General features: G+C 48.5%; 1 protein-coding gene across 6 annotated transcripts in view; it reads right to left on the reverse strand.

Moving 5' to 3' along the window:
• MFHAS1 (multifunctional ROCO family signaling regulator 1) overlaps positions 1–26,331 on the reverse strand; it is a 136,114-nt gene that overhangs the window by 11,097 nt on the left and 98,686 nt on the right. For 2 of the 6 annotated variants that reach the window (XM_073340180.1, XM_073340179.1), the window contains exons 2-5: positions 24,973–25,099; positions 21,174–21,275; positions 17,512–17,973; positions 6,606–7,557 (exon numbers count right to left, since the gene is read on the reverse strand). In XM_073340180.1, coding sequence (XP_073196281.1) covers positions 17,970–17,973; positions 21,174–21,275; positions 24,973–25,099 — 233 coding nt within the window. In that variant the 3' untranslated portion in view covers positions 6,606–7,557; positions 17,512–17,969. Of the gene's footprint in view, positions 1–4,538; positions 7,558–17,511; positions 17,974–21,173; positions 21,276–24,813; positions 25,100–26,331 lie in introns of those variants that run through there. The other 4 variants (XM_073340178.1, XM_073340183.1, XM_073340181.1 and 1 more) reach the window with 4 other exon arrangements.

Genomic DNA, 26,331 nt, shown 5'->3' on the forward strand with positions numbered 1-26,331 from the left:
GGCTCATTCCACGCTGGCCAAGAGGGAATCTCAGGGAGTCTAAGAGAATCTGTGCCCCCAGGGAGCAGAACTCCGCAGGGGGGATTGGAGGGGGATCCCGCCCTGCCCCATATAACCAGGACAGCCAGAAACCCCTTGCCAGCCCCCTACCAGCCGAGAGACACCAGCATGGGAGGCAGTGACCATGAGATGGTCGAGTTCAGGATCCTGACACAAGGAAGAAAGGAGAGCAGCAGAATATGGATCCTGGATATCAGAAAAGCAGACTTTGACTCCCTCAGGGAACTGATGGGCAGGATCCCCTGGGAGAATAACATGAGGGGGAAAGGAGTCCAGGAGAGCTGGCTGTACTTTAAAGAATCCTTACTGAGGTTACAGGGACAAACCATCCCGATGTGTAGAAAGAATAGTAAATATGGCAGGCGACCAGCTTGGCTTAACAGTGAAATCCTTGCTGATCTTAAACACAAAAAAGACACTTACAAGAAGTGGAAGATTGAACAAATGACCAGGGAAGAGTATAAAAATATTGCTCAGGCATGCAGGAGTGAAATCAGGAAGGCCAAATTACACCTGAAGTCAGCTAGCAAGAGATGTTAAGAGTAACAAGAAGGGTTTCTTCAGGTATGTTAGCAATAAGGAGAGTGTCAAGGAAAGTGTGGGCCCCTTACTGAATGAGGGAGGCAACCTAGTGACAGAGGATGTGGAAAAAGCTAATGTACTCAATGCTTTTTTTGCCTCTGTTTTCACTAACAAGGTCAGCTCCCAGACTACTGCACTGGGCAGCACAGCATGGGAAGGAGGTGACCAGCCCTCTGTGGTGAAAGAAGTGGTTCAGGACTATTTAGAAAAGCTGGATGAGCACAAGTCCATGGGGCTGGATGCACTGCATCCGAGAGTGCGAAAGGAGTTGGCGGATGTGATTGCAGAGCCATTGGCCATTATCTTTGAAAACTCATGGTGATTGGGGGAGGTCCCAGAATACTGGAAAAAGGCTAATGTAGTGCCCATCTTTAAAAAAGGGAAGGAGGAGGATCCTGGGAACTACAGGCCAGTCAGCCTCACCTCAGTCCCTGGAAAAATCATGGAGCAGGTCCTCAAGGTATCAATTCTGAAGCACTTAGAGGAGAGGAAAGTGATCAGGAACAGTCAGCATGGATTCACCAAGGGCAAGTCATGCCTGACTAATCTAACTGCCTTCTATGACGAGATAACTGGCTCTGTGGAGAGAAAGCAGTGGACATGTTGTTCCTTGACTTTAGCAAAGCTTTTGACACAGTCTCCCACGGTATTCTTGCCAGCAAGTTAAAGAAGTATGGGCTGGATGAATGGACCATAAGGTGGATAGAAAGCTGGCTACATTGTTGGGCTCAACGGGTAGTGATCAGTGGCTCCATGTCTAGTTGGCAGCCGGTATCAAGTGGAGTGCCCCAAGGGTCAGTCCTCGGGCTGGTTTTGTTCAATATCTTCATGAATGATCTGGAGGATGGCGTGGACTGCACCCTCAGCAAGTTTGCAGATGACACTAAACTGGGAGGAGTGGTAGATACGCTGGAGGGCAGGGATAGGATACAGAGGGCCCTAGACAAATTAGAGGATTGGGCCAAAAGAAATCTGATGAGGTTCAACAAGGACAAGTGCAGAGTCCTGCACTTAGGACGGAAAAATCCCATGCACTGCTACACACTAGGGACCGAACAGCTCGGCAGCAGTTCTGCAGAAAAGGACCTAGGGGTTACAGTGAACGAGAAACTGGATATGACTCAACAGTGTGCCCTTGTTGCCAAGAAGGCCAATGGCATTTTGGGATGTATAAGTAGGGGCATTGCCAGCAGATCGAGGGACGTGATCGTTCCCCTCTATTCGACATTGGTGAGGCCGCATCTGGAGTACTGTGTCCAGTTTAGGGCCCCACACTACAAGGAGGATGTGGAAAAATTGGAAAGAGTCCAGCAGCGGGCAACAAAAACGATTAGGGGACTGGAACACATGACTTATGAGGAGAGGCTGAGGGAACTGGGATTGTTTAGTCTGCGGAAGAGAAGAAGGAGGGATTTGATAGCTGCTTTCAACTACCTGAAAGGGGGTTCCAAAGAGGATGGCTCTAGTCTGTTCTCAGTGGTAGCAGATGACAGAATGAGGAGTAATGGTCTCAAGTTGCAGTGGGGGAGGTCTAGGTTGGATATTAGGAAAAACTTTTTCACTAGGAGGGTGGTGAAACACTGGAATGCGTTACCTAGGGAGGTGGTAGAATCTCCTTCCTTAGAGGTTTTTAAGGTCAGGCTTGACAAAGCCCTGGCTGGGATGATTTAGCTGTGGATTGGTCCTGCTTTGAGCAGGGGGTTGGACTAGATGACCTCCTGAGGTCCCTTCCAACCCTGATATTCTATGATAAACTCAGCTGCCAAGACGATCCAGCCGGAGAGGGACCACCCAGCACTGCTGCTGCTTTCTGCTCAGTAGCTGGGATCGGCCTCTCGCCCAGCACAGGTTGATATAGACAGAGAATTTGCCATTGAATTCTGTGGACATTTTGTTGTGTGACATTTTTGATGCCTTTTGAATGCTCAACTAACAACATCTAGCGACTTTCCAGGGCTTCTCTGGCAACTTCCTGCCATGTGGAGTTGACTCAGACTCCTGCTAGTGCCTCAGACAGCACCAGACTGGGAACACGGGTAGCCCGGCCTTCACAAGCAAGGGCAGCGAGGAGAGGACGTATGTCCCAGGACCTTCATTCCATAGCCTTCGCTCTCCCACCACAGAAACACCTGCCCCCGCCCCTAATTCCTGCCAGGGTGGGACACGGGGTCAGCGTGGCGGAGAGGAATGTGCCTGGGAAAGGCACCGGCACTGAGCGCTCTCACTAAGCCCTGCTAAGTGGTGCCAGAAGCAGGGATCGAGACCGGGCTGGTAGCAGCTGCAGATACAACAGCTCAGCCGTGGGGCCTGCCTAGCACGCGAGGCCGCAAAAGCGAGGTTAGGGCAATGGCAGGGGTGAGGGAAGGGGGGGCGGCAGGGCCACGGGGTGGCGGGTGCAGAGGCAGCAGGGGCCAGGAGTGATAGGGAGGTGGGGAGAATACAAGTGCAGTTCCCCTGCAACTGTGACTGGTGTTTTATTTCCTTGTTTCGGAAGGCACTAAGCCAGCAGAGAACTTACATGGGAAGTCCAAGCACTTGAGCAGGTCCAATGATGTCAATGGACCATGCCACTGCTTATAATTGAACATATGCTTACAAGTTTGCTGGATTGGGGCCTTAATGTTAGAATATATTATAATAAATAATAAGAACTAGAAAGTCACACTCTTAAACTTTGTAATGTTAATAGCAAAAGGGGGTCAGTTGTGAAGCTTTGATCCAAATTCCAGTTCTTAAACTTCGGATCCAAACCCACCTGCTTCACAAAGAGGGTTGGGATTTGGGGTTCTGAACTGGCCCATCATAAAATAAACCTGAGTTGTGAAGTTGAAATCTAGAGCTGACCTTCCTTGTGGTTCTCAGTGGTTTAGACTCTGTGTCCTACTTTCAGGGTCCATCTCTAGTTAGAAATTAACTGTAGAGAGAGAATTGAATTGCAGGAAAGCTCAGAAACCTGCCTCGAATGTCACTGTTAATTGGCCTAGGCACATGCGATTAACAGAGATTTCTGTGCTCTCTTTACTTTCCAAAAAACCTTTCAAACCACTATTTTCCTGCTATGAAATCTATTTTTCCAGGTTTGCTAATGATGCCATACATTCAGCATTCTTTGATACTACAGCTGCCAGAAGAGACATCATAGCCACCAGGAGGGTTAGCAAGAGATTTCTGGTACTTGTGATGACGAAGGGAGCTCAGGTCTCCTTGTAAACCCACAAGAGCGAATGGATTCAAATGGAGAGGCAAAATAATTTGATATAGTTACATTGGAACAGATTCCTGACATAATTATTGGGGGCAGTTATTATCACAAGAGCTCAAAAAGGATTGTTTGCAAATATCTCTGTTCTTCAAATTAGTGGCTCAACCATTCCAAACTACTGAATCCCTTTCAGCCACGGGCAGCAGGGCTCAGGCTTCAGCACGTCTCTCAACTTCGCGGGGCCCCTGCTTGCCAGCCTGGCACTTCCAACCCCTGAAACTCATCCTCCCCCCCCCAGGTTGAGAAACACCAATACTGTATATACAGCAGTATAAACAAGCCATTGTCTGTATGAAATTTCACTTTGTACGGACTTCACTAGTGCTTTTTATGGAGCCTGCTGTAAAACTAGGCAAATATCTAGATGAGCTGATGTACCCCCTGGAAGACATCTGCGTACATGCACCCCTGGTTGAGAACTGCTTCCAACTGATAATATGCCAGTACAATCCAGAGCTGCTTCAGAGCTGTGTAGCTCTCTTTTAGAAATGTCTCCATCTGCTATTACATAGTATTGCAAATCATGACATCAAAAGTAGCTCTAGAAATCAAAACTCCTTTGTCTCGATTACCTGCAGACCACCAGAACCTTTAAAAATTGTGCCCCCCCCCCATATCAGCAGTTACCAGGTGCCTCTGCCTGAACACCTCATCGATTATTAATCTATCCCTCCCATTCTTTGTGGCTCTGATGTCTCCTTCAGTAGAGCTCAAGTTTTAGAGACTGTACGTGCAGACAATCTCTCTACACTTACTGTGAGTGAGTGCCATTTGGAGGAACAGCAACAAAAAGAGGTGGAGTTTATATGTTCTCTAGTATTTAGATATAGGAACAGGGACTGTGGGAGCTCCAGAGGGCCACACATGCTGTTACAGAACAAGTGTTTGCGGTCTGTTGAGTTATATGATCTATCTGAATTTGAATTTTACCACAGTAATTAGTACTCAGCCTCTGGCTCCACCATCAAATCCCAGTTATGCAGGGTGTGCAGCAATCTTCTATGTTCATAGTTCAAAAATATAACTAGGACCTGGGTCTTCAAAGCCAAAAATCAATTTTGGGGGGGGGGGGGGAGTGATGGAAATTCTGAGATGAGTTAAATGAATGGGAAGAGTTTTGCTTTGTTTCAAGTTAAGATCAGATTTATTTTCAATCTTTTTGGCGAGGATATTTTTTAAATTTCTGCCCAGTTATGGAGATTAATGGATAACTGTAGCTGCAGCATCAGCTTTACACCACCAGCACTTGCTGTTCTTGCAAGAGTGCAAATCACAAGGTCAGTTCCCACAGAAGCAAGTGAACCTTTTAGGAAGGAAAAACACATGGGCAGTGCCTTGACACAAACTACCACAAGAGGCACAAGCAGAAGACAGAACAGCCTCAAGGAGAAGTTTCTGGCCTGGGGGGACCTGCCTGGTCAGAATCGTTGCTCTTGTGCTTACTGGAGTAGAAATTTTCCTTTTCCTGAAGAGCCTGACACAGGTCTTTCAGTGATGCTGTCCCAACAGGATCCAGCCTGGGGTTGCAGCAGCTGAGCTCCCTGGGAGTCTGGCTGTAAAGCTCCTAGGTGAAGAGACAGAAAGGAGCTTCCTGCACAGAAGGTGAATGTTCCTGCCCAGCGAAGGAGCATTTCCAATTGTTTGTTTCTTCAGCCATTCTCACACATTTCCTGCACCCTGCCAGCACAGCGCCTGTCACACCTGGGCACAGGCTTTGCCACTTCGGCACGGTTAGGTAACAGCACACAAAAAAAAATCATCCTGGTACGACCCCCATTGATCAGAAACCCTATAGCAGGGACCAGGCATGCGCATGTCCTCAGAGAAGCTGAACACATACACCTGCCTTTACTTTTAAGGTTTACAGTTACACGGGGGGGACTGCCCAAGGGAAACCATCTCCTTTAGTTCTGACTCCTGTTGCACAAACCCTGAGCTGCCTTCAGAGCCTGCAGTACAGACAAACCCGGTTAACCCTAATTAATTCTTAGACATCAGCTGTATTCAGATTTAAAACTGAGTCCTAAAGCGTTTAACAAAGGCCGAACCTGGAGAGAACAATGCACGTTGAAAAGGGACTAGTCAGCCCAACCCTGGCCTTAGCCTAAGCAGTCAGCGGAAACTGGGGCTATGGAGCCAAACTCCTCTCTGGTAAGAACTCCAAAGGTGTCAATGCAGTTACAACAGGGATGTATGTGGTCCAGCAACAATCCAGTATTGCAAGAATACTCCAGATTTCTCACTATACAAGGCACGTAAAGTAAAATCCACTGACAGAGTTCCCACCTTTCCATGCTCTCACTGATTACGTACATGTAGTTATGCACATTTTCTGTCAACACACAAAGTAAGCTGCTGCATTTGAGCTTCATTTAACTGGAACTGCCTCTTCAGTGCTGGGATTCTGCTTTTAAATGCAATATAAGATGCTACTGGTCACATCCCAAAGAATAATGGTGCTGTCTGCCTCCCATTGTTGCCCCAAGGGTAAATGATTTATTGGTTTGCCCTTCTGAACTGTGCTATTTATGTAGAACACAGATCAGACAGCAACCTGAAGACTGGCAACCGGTTAGTGAGCACAATATTCTGCTCTCTGGTTGAGAATGTCGGCTTGACCACAACAGTTCATTAACTCCCAAGCATAGTATGACAGTGAGGAGTGTGCATGCAGGCTGAAAATGTATGTTTCCCTGCCCACCTTAGCACCGTCTCCTCCATTACGAGGTCAGCGACACCAATTTCACTGATCCTTGGCCTGTGATTAGTCACAGATTATTTTCATTGAATGCCTAGTCCCCCTGCTCCTTGCCATTGTGCTGTGTTGAAGCATGGCACTTGGAAGTGAAGGTATTCCCAAACTAGTATCTTCTGGCTGCCTTGTTCTGCCTCAGGCTGGGGGGTTCTTTTGGGTTTCTTGGAAGTGAAGAGAGACAGGGATGATTAACATCAGGCAGCATATCCTCACCGCGGAGAGGGGAGAACGTCCCCAGAAGCAGCCGCTCCTGTGAGCTGCTCAACAGTGATAGTCTGGAGTGTACTTGGTGAGCTAACATTGTGTGTGAGGGACACAAGAACAGTGATAGATACTTGAACATATCGACAACAAACCAAGAACCCACGGACTATTTGACAGGGCTACCAAGCAGAATATTGCACCCAGTGGTCACTAATGCTAGAAGCTTTAAACTGTGTAGAAAATTAAATGGTTTTGCACATTACAAAAATAAAGACAAACCACATTGTTCCACACCAGTTAAGGAACAGCAGTGAACTTCAGGTGAATGATCCCGCTTCCACATGAAATAGAAACAAACTGGAGTGCTCTAAATACTGCCATCAATCCCAACATTATGGCTATTTGTGTACAGCAAACAGAATCCCTGAGAAGCCGCTCACACAGTTCGTTTGTCAAGCAGCTCTTCCTTGGAGGATGATCATGATTCTAAGGTTCAGGTGTAAAACATTTACTCAGTTCTGCTTTACCAAGCCACGGCATTTATTCCTTGAAAACATCTGAACTCTTCTTGTTAGTGTGTTCATAGATCACGCCGAGTTATCAGGAAACGGTCTTCCAGCTGGGAAAGAGATTCAAGTCCGGGGTTTTCTTTTCCTCACTTAACATCACAGCAACAAATCACTAGTTTCTTCCTCTGGGAAAAATAGAGAGTGAGAGAGACACATCAGTGGCAGTGAAGAGAACAGGAGAATGTTTCCAAATGTGGTAAATGATAGGAGATCCTTTCTATATATCCAGCCCCAGCGCTGGGCCCAAACAAAGCCTATATCCATGTGGGCATTCTGTGCCTCTCCTGCCCCCTCCAACCAGTGACACTGAGCTCCAACAGCTGGAGAACATACAACCTGTAAAACTGGCCTTGTCTCTATGCCCCTTTGAACATCTGTGTCCTCCCACTCCCCCAACATTTGCAGGTGAATTTAGTTCACTGGTGGGTTTTACGACAGTGCTAAGTAGACCATCACTGGAGAAGGTTTCAACATTAACCTGAAAAGACAAGTTTATGTAGATTAAATTACTGTGTCAACAGAGCGCTGTCCCCAAGCCATTCTGCTCCTGGAGAAACCTCCTTTTTATTGAGCCAGAAGATTTGGAGCTTTTCCCCAAAACCAGAGGTAGGCAGTTCTTAGTCCAGACTAGCATTCCCAGCCCTCTCATGTTGGAAAGGTTTTGCCAACACCTAATACACACTAGCTGTTGCTGATAAGATCACTCAAATAGTTAAGCTATTGTAAAGAAGCTAACTAAACTTGTTTACAGTTAAAATAACGTAAAGAAAGAAAAGAAGCCAGCTACACATTGCCCACTGACTGGCTTGTAGGGCTTCGACTGGTCATGACTAGAGATTGGTCCAATCCAAAGCTCCATCTGTGAGTGCCTGTGTTCCCGACTTGTGGGTGCACAGGTCTTTGCAGCTCAAGCTCAGGTTTAAGTATGGGACTTCCAGAGAAGCTGAGGACTCAGTATTCATCCAAACCTGACCAGCACCAGCCGTGGCAAAGTTCAGGGGAACAAAACACCAAACTATTCCTGAAAAGGAGGCAAGGCCTTCCCATTTCACTGTGTGCTTCGTGGCTCTGTAACATGTCTCGAGCTCTCAGCCACAGGGGCACTCAATACTCCAGGGGGGATCCTGCGCCACTGCGCATGCACAGAAATATGTCCCCCCACTGATTCTCTTCGCTTCCTTGCAGAAAAATGGTTTCTGTGGGGAAGCAAAGAGAAGCTTTCCCAGTGCTCACTGTGACGAAGCAGGGATTTTTCCTTCTTATGTTGTATGTGAGCCGATGTGAGTCTTACTGTTTTGCATGAAGGCTGTGTGTGCCTCAGTTTCCCCATGTACTGCACCAATGTCTAGGTGGTGGGAATAAGGGTGTGTGAATTATGCGGTGGCTGCTCCAGCTGCCTGCATGGATGCCATGGCCGTCCCCTTCATAAACTTGAGACCTAGGAGGGGGATGTGACCAGTGACTCTTGGCCTGGAAAGCAAGACAAAGACCGGAGGAGGAGCAACAGGCAGGGCAGTGGCCAAGCAGCTGGAAGCAAGTCAATCTCAGGTGACTTGGGGGAGGGCCAGAGCCTTAGCTCTGGGCTCTCCACCCCCAAGATGAACTTGAATGAAAGTCACTGATTTCTGTGCTAACAAGTTCTGTTCTACGCTGTGTTTCTGTCAACTAATAAACCTTCTGTTTTACCGGCTGGCTGAGAGTCACGTCTGACTGCACAGTTGGCGTGCAGGGCCCTCTGTCTTCCCCAGGAGCCCCAGCTGGGTGGACGCACTATGGGAAGTGCACCGGGAGGAAGGGGATGCTGAATGCTCCAAGGTCAGACCCAGAAAGGTTGAAGCTGTGGAAGCTTCTTGCCCTGGTGACAATATGCTCAGAGAGAGGAGGCTCCCACAGAGTCCAGAATGGCTTCATATGGAGTCATTCCAGAGCATTGACCCGGTGACTCCGTGACACTCACTCACCCCTCCCTGGCAGTGCAGACACATCGGTTCGGGAACCTGGAGCAGCCACGGGAGACACAAGTCAGCTGGGGGGAAGAGTCCAGATGCATGGGCGTTGGCCAGACAGGGGGAGCAACTCCCCATACAGTGATTCTCCCACCATTTCCTGGCCCCATCACTCCTCAGCCAGGGGGGAGCAGTCCCTGTACAGGGAGCTTCTCCCCCTATCCACCCAACCCCCATGCATCTAGAGCCCCCTCCCCACACCCAGAACCCCCCCATGAGGCCTCCCTGCATTGGGAGCCCCTTGCAGCCTCCAACCGAATTCCCACCATGCTGAGCCTTACCCCTGCATCAGGAGCCTCCTGTACCCAGACCTCTCCACACCCAAATCCCCACCCTCCAGAGACTCACCCCATGCATTGGGAGCCCCCCACACCCAGACCCCCCTGCTGAGCCCTAACTAGCTTCACCTGGACTCCCCTGCAGAGTTCCATTCCCCCTGCACCCCTGTGCATCCAGATCCCCTCCCCCACACCCTGATTGCTCCACATAAAACCTGGCACTCTTGAGGGAATTCCAAACCAAAATTTAAAAAGTGTGCCAAAAATTACAGGTTTTAAGATTCTGCAAAATTCTGCATATTTTATTTGTCAATATAATCACATCATTTTCAATTATTTTGGTAATTTATTTCAAAATACTTGTCAGCAAAGAACTGAAAATAGTGTGATGACATTGCGTTATTCTGACAAATACTGTTTGCAGATTTTTGAGAATTTTAAAATAGTGTGCAGAATTTTTATTTTTTTTGGCACAGAAGTCCCACAGGAGTAACTCAATGTGGGGTGCTGCCACGGCATGCTGACTCAGCCGTTGTCTGTGCGGGAGCACCTCAGGAAGCCCTTGCAACCGAGGTTTCTGGACTTCAGTGGAAAAATCACAACATACCGATTACCTTCCACAGCACAGACATGTTTAAACTGCAGCTTGAGGAGTGTAGCGTAGCAGCTTTACCTTCTGGATCAGCACTTTAGATGCTACAGAGAAATCATTTTTATTACTATAAAAAAACCTCTTCAATCAAGCTGGCTGGAGCTGCTCAGCAGACCAGCACTCCCCTGGCCACGCACACGATCAGTGCATTTTACATTCGTGCTGAGCAGTGCAGTGGCCTCCAGCGCCCAGGTGGCTCACTGACTATTTGATCAGACATGGAGGGTCGAGGTCAGCCTACATTTTTCTTCTCCAAGTAGCTTCCTAGTGACAACCCCTTCCCGGCTCTCACAGCAAGTCCACATCTCAGTAGTGCTGAACTGCTCTTTCTGGTATCCGGTTATTTCAGGGGTCACCGACCCCAACTGATCTTTGTTGTTTGATAGGCCAGGATGAGCCTAAAATGCTCCAAAACAAAACCATGGAAAGCACCACAGTTAGCACAAGGGAGACAGAGCACTCGGTTTTAGGGCAGACTCTGAGCTATGCAGAGTGGTTCCCTGTCCTAGAACAGGACGGCCATACTGGGTCAGACCAAAAGGTCCATCTAGCCCAGTGTCCTGTCTTCCTACAGTGGCCAATGCCAGGTGCCTCAAAGGGAATGAACAGAACAGCTAATCATCAAGTGATCCATCCCATCGTCCATTCCCAGCTCCTGGACTCATTCCCCAGCTCCTATTATGTTTGTTCTCTTCTCTTCCTACCAAGTCCCCGTTCCCCCGCCCCGCATCCTTCTCCACAGGAAACATCCAGGTGGGAAGCCAATCCCTCCCCAGAGCTGTGGGGAAGGGTCCCCTCAACCCCACTATGATCCTGTTCCTGGAGCCTGTGCAGGGGTCTTTGGGGTCAGCCTTCGGTGGGTTCTAGATCATAGAATCATAGAATATCAGGGTTGGAAGGGACCTCAGAAGGTCATCTAGTCCAACCCCCTGCTCAAAGCAGGACCAATCCCCAACTAAATCATCCCAGCCAGGGCTTTCTCAAGCCTGACCTTAAAGACTTCTAAGGAAGGAGATTCTACCACCTCCCTAGGTAACGCATTCCAGTGTTTCACCACCCTCATAGTGAAAAGTTTTTCCTAATATCCAACCTAAACCTCCCCCACTGCAACTTGAGACCATTACTCCTTGTTCTCTCATCAGCTACCACTGAGAACAGTCTAGATCCATCCTCTTTGGAACCCCCTTTCAGGTAGTTGAAAGCAGCTATCAAATCCCCCCTCATTCTTCTCTTCCGCAGACTAAACAATCCCAGTTCCCTCAGCCTCTCCTCATAAGTCATGTGTTCCAGTCCCCTAAACATGTTTGTTGCCCTCCGCTGGACTCTTTCTAATTTTTCCACATCCTTCTTGTAGTGTGGGGCCCAAAACTGGACACAGTACTCCAGATGAGGCTTTACCAATGTCAAATAGAGGGGAACGATCACGTCCCTCGATCTGCTGGCAATGCCCCTACTTATACATCCCAAAATGCCATTGGCCTTCTTGTCAACAAGGGCACACTGTTGACTCATATCCAACTTCTCGTCCACTGTAACCTCTCGGTCCTTTTCTGCAGAACTGCTGCCTAGCCACTCGGTCCCTAGTCTGTAGCGGTGCATGAGATTCTTCCGTCTTAAGTGCAGGACTCTGCACTTGTCCTTGTTGAACCTCATCAGATTTCTTTTGGCCCAATCCTCTAATTTGTCTAGGGCCCTCTGTATCCTATCCCTACCCTCCAGCATATCTACCTCTCCTCCCAGTTTAGTGTCATCTGCAAACTTGCTGAGGGTGCAATCCACACCATCCTCCAGATCATTTATGAAGATATCGAACAAAACCAGCCCCAGGACCGACCCTTGGGGCACTCCACTTCATACCGGCTGCCAACTAGACATGGAGCCACTGATCACTACCCGTTGAGCCCAACAATCTAGCCAACTTTCTATCCACCTTATAGTCCACTCATCCATCCCATACTACTTTAACTTGCTGGCAAGAATACCGTGGGAGACCGTGTCAAAAGCTTTGTTAAAGTCAAGCAACAACACATCCACTGCTTTCCCCACATCCACAGAGCCAGTTATCTCGTCATAGAAGACAATTAGATTAGTCAGGCATGACTTGCCCTTGGTGAATCCATGCTGACTGTTCCTGATCACTTTCCTCTCCTCTAAGTGCTAGATAAACCCCTCTGCTTCAATCATAGAATATCAGGGTTGGAAGGGACCTCCGGAGGTCATCTAGTCCAACCTCCTGCTCAAAGCAGGACCAATCCCTAATTTTTGCCCCCGATCCCTAAATGGCCCCTCAAGGATTGAACTCACAAGCCAAGCTCTCTCTCCCCTCCTGTCCCACCCAGGGACCTGACAGCTGACAATGCAGGCGAGGAGTCCGCTGTCACTCTGCTTCCCCAACACAGCTCGCAGGTCTGTCTTTGATGCTACTCACAGCTTTGCCAAGCAGCAGAGTGAGACTGCCCCTATTCTCGGTGATGTTACTGCTGCTCACAGCTTCAGGAAGGCAGTTCTGCACCACGCCCCGCACAGAACGTTGCTGCGAGTTTCCCTTAGGAACCACAGGGGTACAGCCCTCATGAGCAGGAAGCAGACCCTTATGGTCTGCAGAAGCTGAAGGCACTTGGCAAAGGGAGCCATGGGCTCCTCCAAGCCCTGAGCTCAAGTCTGTGGCTGAATAGCCCTGGTAGACTGCTCTTCTTCAGGCTGTTACCAGCTCGCTACACAACGTGACTGCACTCCGTGGCTCCCTCTGTGGAGCAGCGACTGCACATGTGAGTGCTCCACAGCAGCTGGTCAGTCTGACACTCCTGCCACGTGTGCCCACACCAACAGATCTGGTTCCAAAGGTGCCCGAGAACGGGGAGTGTGCACTTTTCCAGCCCAGCTCCCGAGGACAAGCCCAGCCTGGCAGCTTTCAGGCCACTGTGCGGTTTGCCGAGTAGGGACACACGACTGGCAGTGCAGACCCCAAGGGAGCTCCAGTTCCCAGCCAGGCAGTAATTCTGTCAGGGACTTCAATGATCAAGTCCGGTTCCTTGTTTACAGGACAGGCTCTTGCTGAGCAAAGTTTTCAGGAGGACACCATGCATTTGTCTGGGGTTAGAATGCAGGAGGGTTCGCGCAGCAGCCAGCCCTCTCTTAGCAGTGACAAAGGGAGTGTGAAGGCCTGATTCTCCCCACTTTCCTAAGCTGGCGGCATTTCACACCTGCTCTGCATTGCTGTAAGTGGCTGCACCAAAGGCAGGGCAGGGTGAATCGGCCCCGGCCCCTCCCCTCCCAAGATAGCTCCTAGGACTCCATTACACTAGTGGAGCTGTGCGTCCTGCCTAGTGAGAAACTGCTACTTCCTTTTTCCACCTCACCCGTTGGCAATGGATGGCCAGAGCCCAGCACACACAGTGTAGGACTCTTCAGCTGTAAGATGGCAGTTGCAGCCCCCGCAGGCCGGACCGCCCCTTAGTGGCCCACCAGGAACAGGAGCCAGCACTTTGCTCTGGGTAGCAAAGTGTCATATCCGGCAGCACACCCAGAGGAACGGGGAGAAGAGCTTTCAAAAGCATCTAGGTCTCATCACAAGGCAACAGTGTTTTTTCCTTTCCAGAAAGCCTCAGTGAATTTTAAGAGCTTCCAGTCAATATCCAGCTGATCCCTAGCTGTCCCTGTCAGACACAATACTCAGGCACACTACGGGGACTGAATTCATCCAGTCTTCTGTGCAGTCCCTGCAGGAGGCTGATGGGAACTCTGTTAGAGTCTGCCTCCTACGAACACATAAGGAAACCACATTCAGAGAGAGGCAGTTCCCAACAGATTAACCAAACCAGCACTTGGAGGAGTCTGAACAGGTCTTTGTGGGGGAAATGTAGAATTGCAGGGGATCTCTGAGCAGGAAAGGATTCCTCCTGCTCTTTAGACTTCGCCAGGCAGCCCATCCTCCTAGCGAACACACATTTTAGCTTTGCTATTAGCTTTCCTGTCCCGGCATCATCTTCTACCAATCAGATCAGCATAGTTACCACAGTGGGATCAGTAAAGGGTAATGTTACTAGACACTAAACTGGGTTTGGGCACATGCAACCGAATAGGTGAGCCAAGCAGACCAGTTCACATAAGACGACCTGACTCTAGTGCCAAAGAGCAATGCTCGCAGCTTCTGAAAGACTTCTGTCTCTCCCCACCTCCCTCCCCCAGCATGATTTGCTGAGGAACCTACTCCATGGGGAAAATCGGACAGCAGCACAGGGGCTAATGTAAGGAACGCCACACCAGTTAAATCCCACACAGTGGCTACACTGGGAGCCACTGGCAGTGCAGCCTAATAGGGATTCCTACACATGCCCTACAAACCAGAAAGGGTCTCCAGGCTGGCTCCACAGGCTCCAGCAGCAGGGGGGTGAGGGCACAGATCTGTAGCGTTTACACAGCTCCAATGGCTGCGATACCCTGCTCCACCGGCCAGGAGATGCTACAACTGCGCTCTGGATATCACCTCTCCTGATGCTCAGCGCACGACCAGAGCACCCAGGCAGTATGTGGGCAGAGGAAACTTTATACTAGCTGGCGCATTGGGTATTTATCAGCCATGGGCAACGGCAGCATGCCTGCAGCTCAGACCACCATGTGCGAGACACATCCGGAAGGGTTCTCAGGAAGGGCGTAGTTCTGCTCTGATCAGTGACTGAAAATGGCATTGTGGGGCTTCCCGTTCACTGTGCTTCGATGTGTCTGCCCCAAATGCCCAGCGTCTGAGCACTGTGGTGGGTAGCCAACCGCCAGCCCTGCAGGGGAGCGAAAGCCACGCACTCTGCCTGGTAAACCATCGTCAGCACCAGAGACCCGCAATCGGAAGGGTTAGACCAGTGTGTGTGATGCACAAGCTGGAAGAGAACCCATCTCACTCACCCAGAGGTAAAGCACTCATTTGCCACTGAAATCTGGGGACGTGTCTGACCAATAAGTGGCGCTTTTGCAGTTGCTTTTCTCAACACATCTGCACGCTGAGGAGGAGGAGAGGAGCAGTAAGAAGCCCAAGAGTTGTCTGCTTTAAAAGGTGACTGACAGGGCCCTTTGGAGGGAGTGGAGTCAGTCATATTAAGCCGGCTGTGGTGGTGTTCTCCCCTATGTTAGCCCATGTAAGATGGGGTAGTAGCACCTAGTGGTCAGTCTACCCCACCCCCTGGGATGACCCTTTAAGGATCTCAGAGTAGCAGCCGTGTTAGTCTGTATTCGCAAAAAGAAAAGGAGTGATTGTTTCATGTTCTCTGTGTATATAAATCTCCCCACTGTATTTTCCACTGAATGCATCCAATGAAGTGAGCTGTAGCTCACGAAAGCTTATGCTCAGATAAATTTGTTAGTCTCTAAGGTTCCACAAGTCCTCCTTTTCTTTAAGGGTCCAGCACATACAGAGAGAGACCTAACCAACTAAAATCTTCTTCTGCCCTGGAGTTGTGTCCCACCCCCACTGACTTGGCTTCCCCTGGATGGGACAAGGTGGCTCATGCTTCAGCTCTGCCCTCCCCTCCTAGAAGCAAGGAGAGAACTGGGAGGGAAGAAAGAGTGCTGCCTTTTTCAGAGATGCTATTGCCCCCTGCCATCCATGAACAATGTATTGCCCAGCAGCTTCCTCCATACTCCTGCCACCCCTAGCCAGTCTCCTGGCAGCTCCAGTCCTTGCAGGGACAGGGAAGACAGGGGAAATCAGCATTCACTGGGAGAAGGCAGCCAATGTTAGCAGTGTGGAGGAGCGGATCGCCAGTATTCACTGGATGGGGGTGTGGAGTAGCACATTGCATTCACTGCAACGGGGTGTGGCATCAATATGAACTGAGCCTGCATGGGGCACAGACATGACTTGGAGGTGAGGGAGAAGGGTGCTTGTCTCTTAGAAGGACACTATAGATATTAACTCAGCTGCACCCAGTCATGTAATGAGGTTGGGCTTAGAGCCAGTGAACACTGATACTCATAAAAGCAGTTCTGTAATGCCAGCCAGGAGATGGGATTTCTGTTCTGCAAAAAAATTGAGTTTGAGGGAAAGAGTCATCCCGAATCAGGACAAAAAGCCACAAAACTTGAATTTTTTTGTGGGGATGAAATTCCTAAATTTTTTGCTTTGGAAATACTGACACATTCCCTCAGTGGCACCACTTCAGTGTTTCCAAAACAAAATGTGCTCCCTGGAATCACCTGCTCTGCGGTAGCCGAAGGAGCTGACAGTCTGGGAAGCCCACCAGGTGAGCTGCGGAGAACAAGGGAGCCCCAGTGGCCAGTCTGCCTGCCTGGTGCCCAGCAAAAGTGCTGGCGGAATCAGCCTGTTCCTGCGGCACATTCCGACCCACCAAACCAGTCCTTTCCGATGGAATGTCCAGCCAGCACTCGGAGTTTGGTGGGGACCAGTAGTGAATGGAGGATTCATCTCGTAAGAGAACAGGTGGAACTGAGAAGGGCAGGGGCATCTCCCTAGCCCCGTACCAGTGAGTGTTGTTTGAGTGGGAAGGGTTAGGATAACGTCCTATCTCTACACCATAGCGAATTTAGGAGAGGATTCAAAGTAACAGATCTGGCTGATATTTAAAGAACTTCAGTTCAAGGTTCACAGACTATTCCTCTTACAAATGCCACAGAAAGCAGGATACGTACAGACAGTGTGTGGGTTTGTGCAGCACCAGCACGTCAGGGACTTAAAACACGTAGCTGATTGGTCAGCTGCAGTTCAGTTGCTCCTAAACTCAACCTGCTATAGACCAAGCATCATGTGTCAACTATAACCTAGCACATGCCAGCCCAGAGCTGAACTGTCCTCTTATTCCATCTCAACCTTTGATATGTGAAATCCACTCGCGAGTGAATTAGGTTCACGTACATTTACAACCTCATAGTTAAAAAAGGCATCTGCAGTTAACTGCCCGGGACAGTAATTTTGTTACTGGAATTCATACCATGTGAAACTCTATTAACAAGCTGCCCCAGTCCATCCCTCCACCAAATTATGGGAGGAACATTTGTGCCATAGAGTGCTACGGTGAAGAGGAGCCAGATCCCACTGGCCTGCTCTACCGGTCTGCTTTTAAAGTGATCCGATAGCTACATGCATGCTGTCAAACCCCACTGAAACATGTGACTGATGCAACCCCAAACACTCACCTGTGTGGGAGCAACTCCAGGAAGCTCCACAACAGCAAGTCTCAGCTGACTTTTCTTCAGTTACATCTGAATGAAACAGTACTCAGAACATTTTTACATTCATCAACAGGTCCAAATGGGTGCACAGCAGGTAATCGAAGGGTCAATAGAATTTCAATCCCAGTGTTTCATCTCCGGCCATTAATGATGCCATCTGATTGCTGCAAGACTATTGTTTCACATCACATCTGGTCATCAGTGACCCTCAGATTGCGCTGTACACTTCAGTTCTCAAGGGTATCTCAGGATAGACACACTTAGCTGTGTTCCCACTTCAAATAGTTCAGAGTTCCAAAGTCTGGTCTTCCTGTAAAGGCAGGACTCCAAACCCAAGAGAGACAGTAGCCCTACAGATCCTTCAGCCACACCACGGTTTCACACGCCGCCCGATATAAAACCTTTAGCACTAGCATTGTCATTCATCTGGAGGAGAGAAGGACAAAGAAACTGTCACGTAGCAGCAGTCTTTCATGGCTTATAGTGTTCATCATGAACAGATTAATACACATTTTGTTTTCTTCCAGTTGCCAAATATGGTGAGTACTCAGTCTAAATAAAATGGCTCTTTTTCAGAACATACAGTGCTTCTTTTGTCATAGGTTTGCTGGCAAATGAGTCACCACCACAGCTACTATGGACTGGGGCATGAGTGTTAGATGCTGCCTAGGGCAGACTGAATATTTGAGGGACAAGCCTTACAGTGTTTGTGTTCCATCTCAAACTGTTTAGTTTGAGGGTAGAAATGTATTTGCTTCCGAGATCTAACACAGTGTCAAACTAACAAAAGGAGATGTGGTTCAGGGGCTTCAGGAGATGAAAGGTCTACAGACAGAGCTGTGTTTGAAAACTGCATTAACACACAACTCAACACAGCTTCCCCCCTCTCCCAAGCTGCTTTAAACACAGTTGGTCCATTGCAGGGAAACAAGGGCAAACTGTGCTCAGAACTAGTTTCAGATGGTGAACAAGACCACTGAGGATCTAAAAGCAGGAAAGAACACCAAGGTTGGTACCCAAGATGAGAACAGCTGGCCACATACCCAGCTGACATTCTTTGCACATCTTTGTCTGCTACTGTTATAGAGCACACCCCTCCCCACAAGGGGGCACACATGAAACATGAATCTCTGAAGAGGGACTCAGCAAAAGGTTTGGGAACCTCTGCCCCACTGCATCCAGAGAAGCAAAGACACCATTTTAAAACCTGGACCTTTCTATCAAGTGACGTGTGGTTCCTATCTGTATTCCATGCATGGGGCAGGCATGTGCCCTATGTGCCCAAATCCAGAAATTTTAACAAGCAGCAACAGTTGGTCCGCGCACGCACAGTAGATCTCCTCATGCTCCCGAACAAGGGTACAAGAGGCAGTGCGAGTCGATGCCCCCTCAGTTCCTCTTCCTGCGAATTTAACCAGAGCTGAAGCAGAGGGGATGGAGGGCGGGTCATGGAATACAAAGAGGGACAACACATCTCAAAGAACTTCCCATTACAGTCAGCAACCTCCATTTCTTCTTCAAGAGCTGGTCCCTACATGTATTCCATGCATGGGTGATTGGCAAGCAGTCCTCAGACTGGAGGTGGAAGCAAGGAAGCCGGCAACAAAGATGCGTGCACTACTGCAGATCCCACTGCTGCATTTGTAGGAGAGGTCTGGACTAGTGTGTAATGTATAGCAAATGTGTTTCTGGAACTCCAGATAGCTGCTCTGCATATGTCCTGCATTGAGACTTCCTGCAGGGATGCTACCATGGCAGCCTGTGCTCTCGTGGAGTGTGCTATTATGCCTCCGGGAGGCGAAATGTGAGCTAGAATGTAGCACTTGATAAGCAGCCAGAAACCCACCTAGAAATCCTTTGAGACAATATAACTGTGACATTCTACACCTTGGGGGAGCGTCCTGGAACCCCCATAGTCCTCATTTTTATATAATTGTGATCTTATATTTAAAGCATGACTTGTAAGGTATCAGAGGAAAGGTTATGATCTGCTGAAAGTCATTTCTCTATCCATAGATGTGTATCATTAATACATATGAAGTTATGAGAATTGTGTTGTATAGTGAAAAGAAAAGGAGTACTTGTGGCACCTTAGAGACTAACCAATTTATTTGAGCGTGAGCTTTCGTGAGCTACAGCTCACTTCATCAGATGAAGTGAGCTGTAGCTCACGAAAGCTCACGCTCAAATAAATTGGTTAGTCTCTAAGGTGCCACAAGTACTCCTTTTCTTTTTGCGAATACAGACTAACACGGCTGTTACTCTGAAACCTGTTGTATAGTGGTCACTAATACAAGCTATAAATTGGAGGATCAGCCAAATATTAGCTCCCCAGAGGCAACAGCAAGAAAAGTAATCAACACCCGGGCGGGGTGTCGAACAACCCATCAACAGCCATTGTCCAGCAAGGGAGCTACTATGCAATGACTCACCTGCATGAGGCCACACCAGGGAATTGTTCAACCTTGCTTGGAGACTCAGCAATGCCCCCAGTCATGCTTGGACTTGTGTTTTCCAAGCACATGAACTGAGGGTATAAAACAGACAGAGTGGCCATATGTTTGGCCTCTTCTCCTGCCCCCACCTACACTGCAAGCAACTAAAACACTGAGAATAAGACAAGATTCCAGCAGAGGATATCAGCCCAGGTTTAAGGAACAAACCTGTATATTAAGGACTGCAATATCCAGTGGGGTGAGGAAACTGCTTAATCTAGATGTTTCCCAGTCTAATAGTGTTGAGAGTTTAGACTGCATGCTTTTATTTTATTTCTTTTGGTATCACTTAAAATCTGACTTTTGCCTATCACTTAAAATCTATCTTTTGTAGTCAATAAATTTAACTGTTTACCTTTACCAGTGAGGTTGTAGAAAGCGTGTGGCAAATCTGCTCAGGATTGACAGAGGCTGGTGTATATCCACTTTCCGTTGATGAATTGGTGAACCAATTAATAAACGTGCACTGCTCGTCTTGCAAAGTGCAAGACGGTATATTCCTGGGGTACAGTCCTGGGAGCTGGGGGGATTTGGCTGTGGTGCCTTTCCTTGTGTGATTCATGAGTGGCTCTGGGAGCATTCATGCAATCTAACTAGGTGTGGGGCTTCACATGCTGTTGTGCTGAGTGATGACAGCTCCTGGAGCGGTTTGTTGTTGGTCACTAGCAGGGCATTATGAGAGACAGCCCAGGCTGGAGAGAGTTCAGGAGCTACAGTGGTCCCAGAAGTCCCAGACTGCACCCTGGGGATCCCATCACAATAGCTTGACCTCGGGATCTCTCAGCTATCATGATAGAGTGCCTTGGTGACTTTCTGGTGGGTTTAGTTCTTTGCAGGTAAAAAGCCAGTGAATGCTGGACATCAAGGGAGTGAAGTCTCTTCTCTTTGGGAGAAGTGTGGAGTTTGGGAAAAGAGACAGGTAAGTGAATACGCTGGTTAAAGGTGAAATTCAGAGACTAGCCTGGGAAGAAATTCAGGGTGAAGGCAAAGCAATACCATGTCCTTCTGAAATACCGTAAAGGGAGGATCTGCCATGAGGGCTCCCAATTTGTTGACCCTCCTGGCCAAAGCGATGGCCACAACACCACTTTCATGGATGGTGGCACAGGGAGAGGGAGTAGAGAAGCGTACCTTTTTAGGGTTTGACCATCGAATGAAGGAGGCAATGATCCTGGTGGGAACCCTGGAGTTGATGTGGTCCTTGTTGGGTGAGTAGACTGAGTTGAGCCAGGCCTGTAGGCAACATAGATGAAGTCTGGCAAAGTGTGTCACATTAGAACACGCTGCCACATGGCCTAGCAGCAAAATGCACATTCTCACTGTAGCATTTGGTCTGTGGGAAATTAAATAAATCAGGTTGCATATCATTTGAAACCTTTCTACAGGGAGGAAGGCTCTTGCAGAAAGAGTTCAATAAATTTTGTCGGCTTCATGAGGGATAAAATGGATTTTTCTCTGTTCACGCAAACCCCCAGTGCTGTGAGAAGCTGAATGAGGAATTGAATAGCTGATGTGATCTTCCGCCGAGAGGATCCTAAAAGGAGCCAGTCATCCAGATACAGAAAAACTGTATGGCCCTGACATCTCATCTGTGCTGCCACCACAGAAAAAAATCTTTCATAAACACTCTGGGTGCTACCACTGGTCCAAACGGGAGGACCCGGAATTAGAAGTGTTCCTTACCCACCATGAACTATATAAGCCTCCTGTGGCAAGAGTGAATATCTATATGAAAATATACATCCATTTTGAGAGCTACGACCCATCTTTCCTCTACTGATGCCAACGTAACCATCCTTTATTTTGACTTTCCAATGAAGATGCTGAAGTGCTAAAGATCCAGATTGGGTCTCTACCCTCCGTGTTTTTAGGGACTAGGAAATATGGACACTAGAACCTTCTTCCTTGATACTGAGGCAGGATGTGTTCTATTTCCCCTCAGTATAACAGGGATTCTACTTCCTGTTGAATGGTCATCTAGTGAGACTGGTCCCCAAAGAGGGACCGGAAAGGGGCTTGTGCGGAGGGAAGGGGAGGAACTCTATGGAGTATCCCTGATGGATAATCTCCAAAAACCCAACCAGCTGTCGTGATTAGCTCCCAGTTCCAGGCGAAAAGAGTAAGATGGCCCCAAAAGGTGATGGAAAAAAGGGTAGGTGGCATCAGAGATGGCGTTTAGGTCTCAACTAAGATGTCAAAAGTGGTTCCTAGCAGTGGGCTGGGAATGGGTAATGGTTGAGGTGGTAGAGGGGGCTTAAAAGCAGGGCCTCTCAGTCGTCTGTTGCTTGCATGGAGGCTCAGCAGGATGCTGGTAGTAAAAAGCATGAGGAGGAGGAGGAGGAGGTGCTCTTGATTTATAGGTCTGCCTCTAGTGCTTCCTTCTTGGGGCTGGTGGGCAGATCCCCAAGGAGCAGAGGGCAGACATCAAGTCCTTTGACGAATAAAGAGAGTCATCAATTTTTTCATTGAAGAGGTTCAACTTGTCAAAGGGAAGATCTTGGATAGTATTCTGCACTTCCCTGGGAAATCCTGAGGATTGCAACCAAGAATCCCTCCTCACAATACCAGTGACCAAGCTTGTTGATGCTCTATCCACTGCATCAACTGCAGCCCAAACAGCCATTTTTGCCACCAACTTGCCCTCCTTTAGTAAGGACAGGAATTGGGCTCTGTCACCAGGGGAAAGTTTGTCCTGAAAGGCCACCAGCCTAGAGTAGTTGTTGAAGCTGTACTTTGGTGATGCGGAATTGCAAGCCCACAAAGAAGACCTTTCTCCCCAGGAGGTCTGATCTCCTGAAGCCTTTGTGTGACGGGATGGTCCCTAGGTATAGTGCCCTAGTCCTTTCTGTAGCAACCTGGACCGCCACAGAGTCTGGAGCAGGGTGGGAGAATAAAAATTTGCCTCCCTTTGGTGGGACCAAAAAGTGCCTGTTGGCCCTCAGAGATGTGGGAGTACAGGATAATGGGGTGTGCCAATCTTACTAGTTCCAATATGGCCTCATTAACTGGGAGGACCACCTTACTTGGGCCCTGAGGCTACAGAATGTCTAACAGTTGGTGTGGGCCTTGGGTTTCCTCCAGAGGTATCTAGAGACAATTAGCCACTCTTCACACAAGTTGTGGTATTGCTGATGATTGTCCAGTGGGGATGGGGAAGAGGAGATTCCCATTAGGACTATCTGCACCTGTAGTTCTGGTTCGACAACCTCTTCCTCCTCATACACCAGTGAATCTGATTGTGGGTGAGAAGGAGAAGAGTGGAAAGTCTCCTGGGTGAGTCCCAGGCATCTGCTATCAGGATCCTACAGTCCCCAATAAGGCCAGAAAGAGGGGCCAACTGTTTGAGGGGGACCCTGTGGCATGGGAAACTGTCAGTCCCTAGGAAAGTCACGACTATACAGGTAGCAACTGTAAGTCCTGGATTGCCTGTTTGGGCTTGGCTGTCTCGGGGGTGGATGGGGTGGGGGGGGTGAGAGAATGAAGGAAGAGCCAGCTCATCAGATTCATCTGAATCTGAAAATTGCTCCTGTTGGAACGGCAGAGCTGGCAGCACCAGGCCAATGCTGCCAGATGGTTGTAAGTGAGATGGTTCCTGGGACAACAATGTACTGTCATCTTCTGGTCTAGTAATGTCCTCAGGAGGGTTGGGCCAGAGAAGAGGGGAGACTGTGGATAGGGGAAAAAGGTATCCTCTGGTGTGTTATAGGTCTGAGTATGTCCCAATGCACAGGGCGTTCAGATGGTCGGCACCAACAGTACGGGTACATTCCTGGGCACGATGAGGTCTTTGGGGAGGTAAGTCAGTATCAAAGAGTCTGGATCGTTGTGGACAGGACCAGCAGATTGCTGTCTTTATGTTTCAGTGCCAGAAACACAAGTGCATTCTTCTTCCTACATGCTTTACCCTCAAGCCTGGGTTGTGTGTGGTTTGTCTTTTTGTTTTTGTCGTGGGTTTTTGTTTTGTCCGTCAGAACTGGTTCTTTAGGATATGTAAGGGTTTGCCTGACCTCAGTGGGCTCAGGGAAGGAGCACATCTCTTATGGACAGTCACTTATGGCGTCTGTCCTTGTGCCCATGAGTGCCCCTTACTTTTGTGGGAAGCCCTGGAGGACTCCACTCCTAAGCATGTGCTCATAAGGGCGCTGCTCATTTGTTGAGGCCAAAGTACACGGGTGTCTCCCTGGCTGGATCAGAGAAGGGCCTCATGGCCTTCTTCATCAAGCATTCCTAAGGCAAAGCTGAAAGGCTTTGTGATTTCTCAGTGGAAACAAGCGACAAAATATGCATCTCACCCAAACAGTAGAGGCAGCATTGCTATTTGTCACTGACGGAAAAGGATCTAGGGCGGGAGATGCAGTTTTTGATGCATGGGACTCTGGGAGAAGTCCTTGGTCCATGGAAACAAACTACTCTAGAACTATAACTGTACTAAACTAAAAAGAACAATTATTCACCAACCATTTTATTTACAGGTTTTCTGAAAAGCTGAAGAAAGAGAAGACACTGGATTCCGACTCAGGACATGTGGTGGTTAGAAGGAACTGAGGTGGCATCTACCCGCACTGCCTCTGATCTCCTCGTGCTCCCAAGTTGAGGATATCTACTGTGCCAAAGGACACTGCTTGTTAAATTCTCTGGGCATGGGAAGACAGTGCGCATGTGTACCCACACATGGAATATGCACACAGACCAGCACTCAAAGAAAAATCACCAGTTAGTCAAACATTTCCTTCATTCAGCAAAACAAACAGAGGATTTTGCTTTACTGTACCTTTATTCTGAGAATGGGATGTCCACATCCCACTAATAATTAGAACAGTCCCTGGGCTCTGTGGTGGCTAGTTTTCAAAAATGCTTAGCAAGGGCTTGTCTTATGTAGGGTTTTTGGCGTGTACTGAAATTGGGGGTCCGTGCGTCTCTCAGAGCTCACTTGGAACAAGGGCTGATGACTGTCGGGGTGGGGGGGTAAACCAGTGCAACATTGACTCGCTCGCTGCCATTCCTGGGGCAGACGATCTCCGTCACTCCCTCTGGTCTAGGCTGACTCAGCAATTCTCCTGAGAGAGAGAGAGAGAGAGAGAGAGAAAGAGAGAGACATTGAGCATCACAGCCATATTCACAAGTCAGCTCATTTCACAAAGACTCATAAGGGAGGCACCTAAGACCAATGTCATAAAATGTTCTATAAGGAATTTTATTTTTCAACCCAACAAAATTCTCATCTGCATAACCATGATGGTGATTATAGCTGGAATAATGTTGCTCCAGACAAAGGCAACATCTGCCATTACACCCTGCTCCCCTAAACTGCATCACCACAGACGGACTCCAAAGATCTTTAGCGAGACACGGTAAATTGAAGTGGGTCTCTAGAGTCTAATGAGGCAAGGACTGCAGAGTAGGTGTTCCTAATTAGGATTCAAGGGCAGATGGGATCTGAAATTTACCTTCCAACAAAGCTCTGCATACACTATATGAATTGCAGGTGTCAGTAAACCAGCTGGCAGACCAGTGGAGAAAGTTATAGTCATCCCCCTATTACTTGTGTCTATGCAGTACAGTGATTGGTACTCTAACCCGCCATCCCCACCCCACATAGAGAGACTACCCTATCATGGAATAAGTCCGTACAAATCTAGCTATGGGATTCTATGACTACCCAATGGAGACTCTATTCCTTTGCATAAACCAGCAGTGGCCAAATTTGAGCTTCATTAAAAATTTAGATTTGGGGATGCAACATTCCCAGGGGCTGCTGCTCTCTAGCTCAGAGATCATGCTGCACCAGGCTGCTGGCTCTTTGTTTGCTGGCTGGAGTACGTGTCCTACGCTCCCATTACAGCAAAATGCTGTGTGTCAAATCCTGCTCCCAGACACTCCTGCACAACCTTCCATGCAGTCAATGGGAGTTCCAGGGGTGCATTCCAAGGCAGAACGTGGGCCTCTTACTTTGACCTTTGCACAAAGTACCCATCTTCTGCATTGGCCCTTACGGAATTAAGCAAATACAAGAGCATTCCGCAGCTGCCTGCTGAGGGGCAGTGGTGGTGCATTTCTACAGCTGACCCATTCACCAGGGCTCCCTTCAGCAACTATGCCATGAGTCAGTCAAGTTCATTTGTTTGATAAAAAGCTACTCCTGATTAGCCAGTTCCTGACACCCCAAATCACAGAGAAGTCAAGGGAGGACCCTGCACCAGGTACAATCATGTGACGAAGATATAAGTGAAGAGACAAATGGACCAAGCCCTGAGTGTTTGATCCTGGAATAAAGAGCTGTTGTAGCAAT

The sequence above is a fragment of the Lepidochelys kempii genome, chromosome 4, assembly GCF_965140265.1.
Source record: "Lepidochelys kempii isolate rLepKem1 chromosome 4, rLepKem1.hap2, whole genome shotgun sequence".
Classification (NCBI taxonomy): Eukaryota; Metazoa; Chordata; order Testudines; family Cheloniidae; genus Lepidochelys; species Lepidochelys kempii.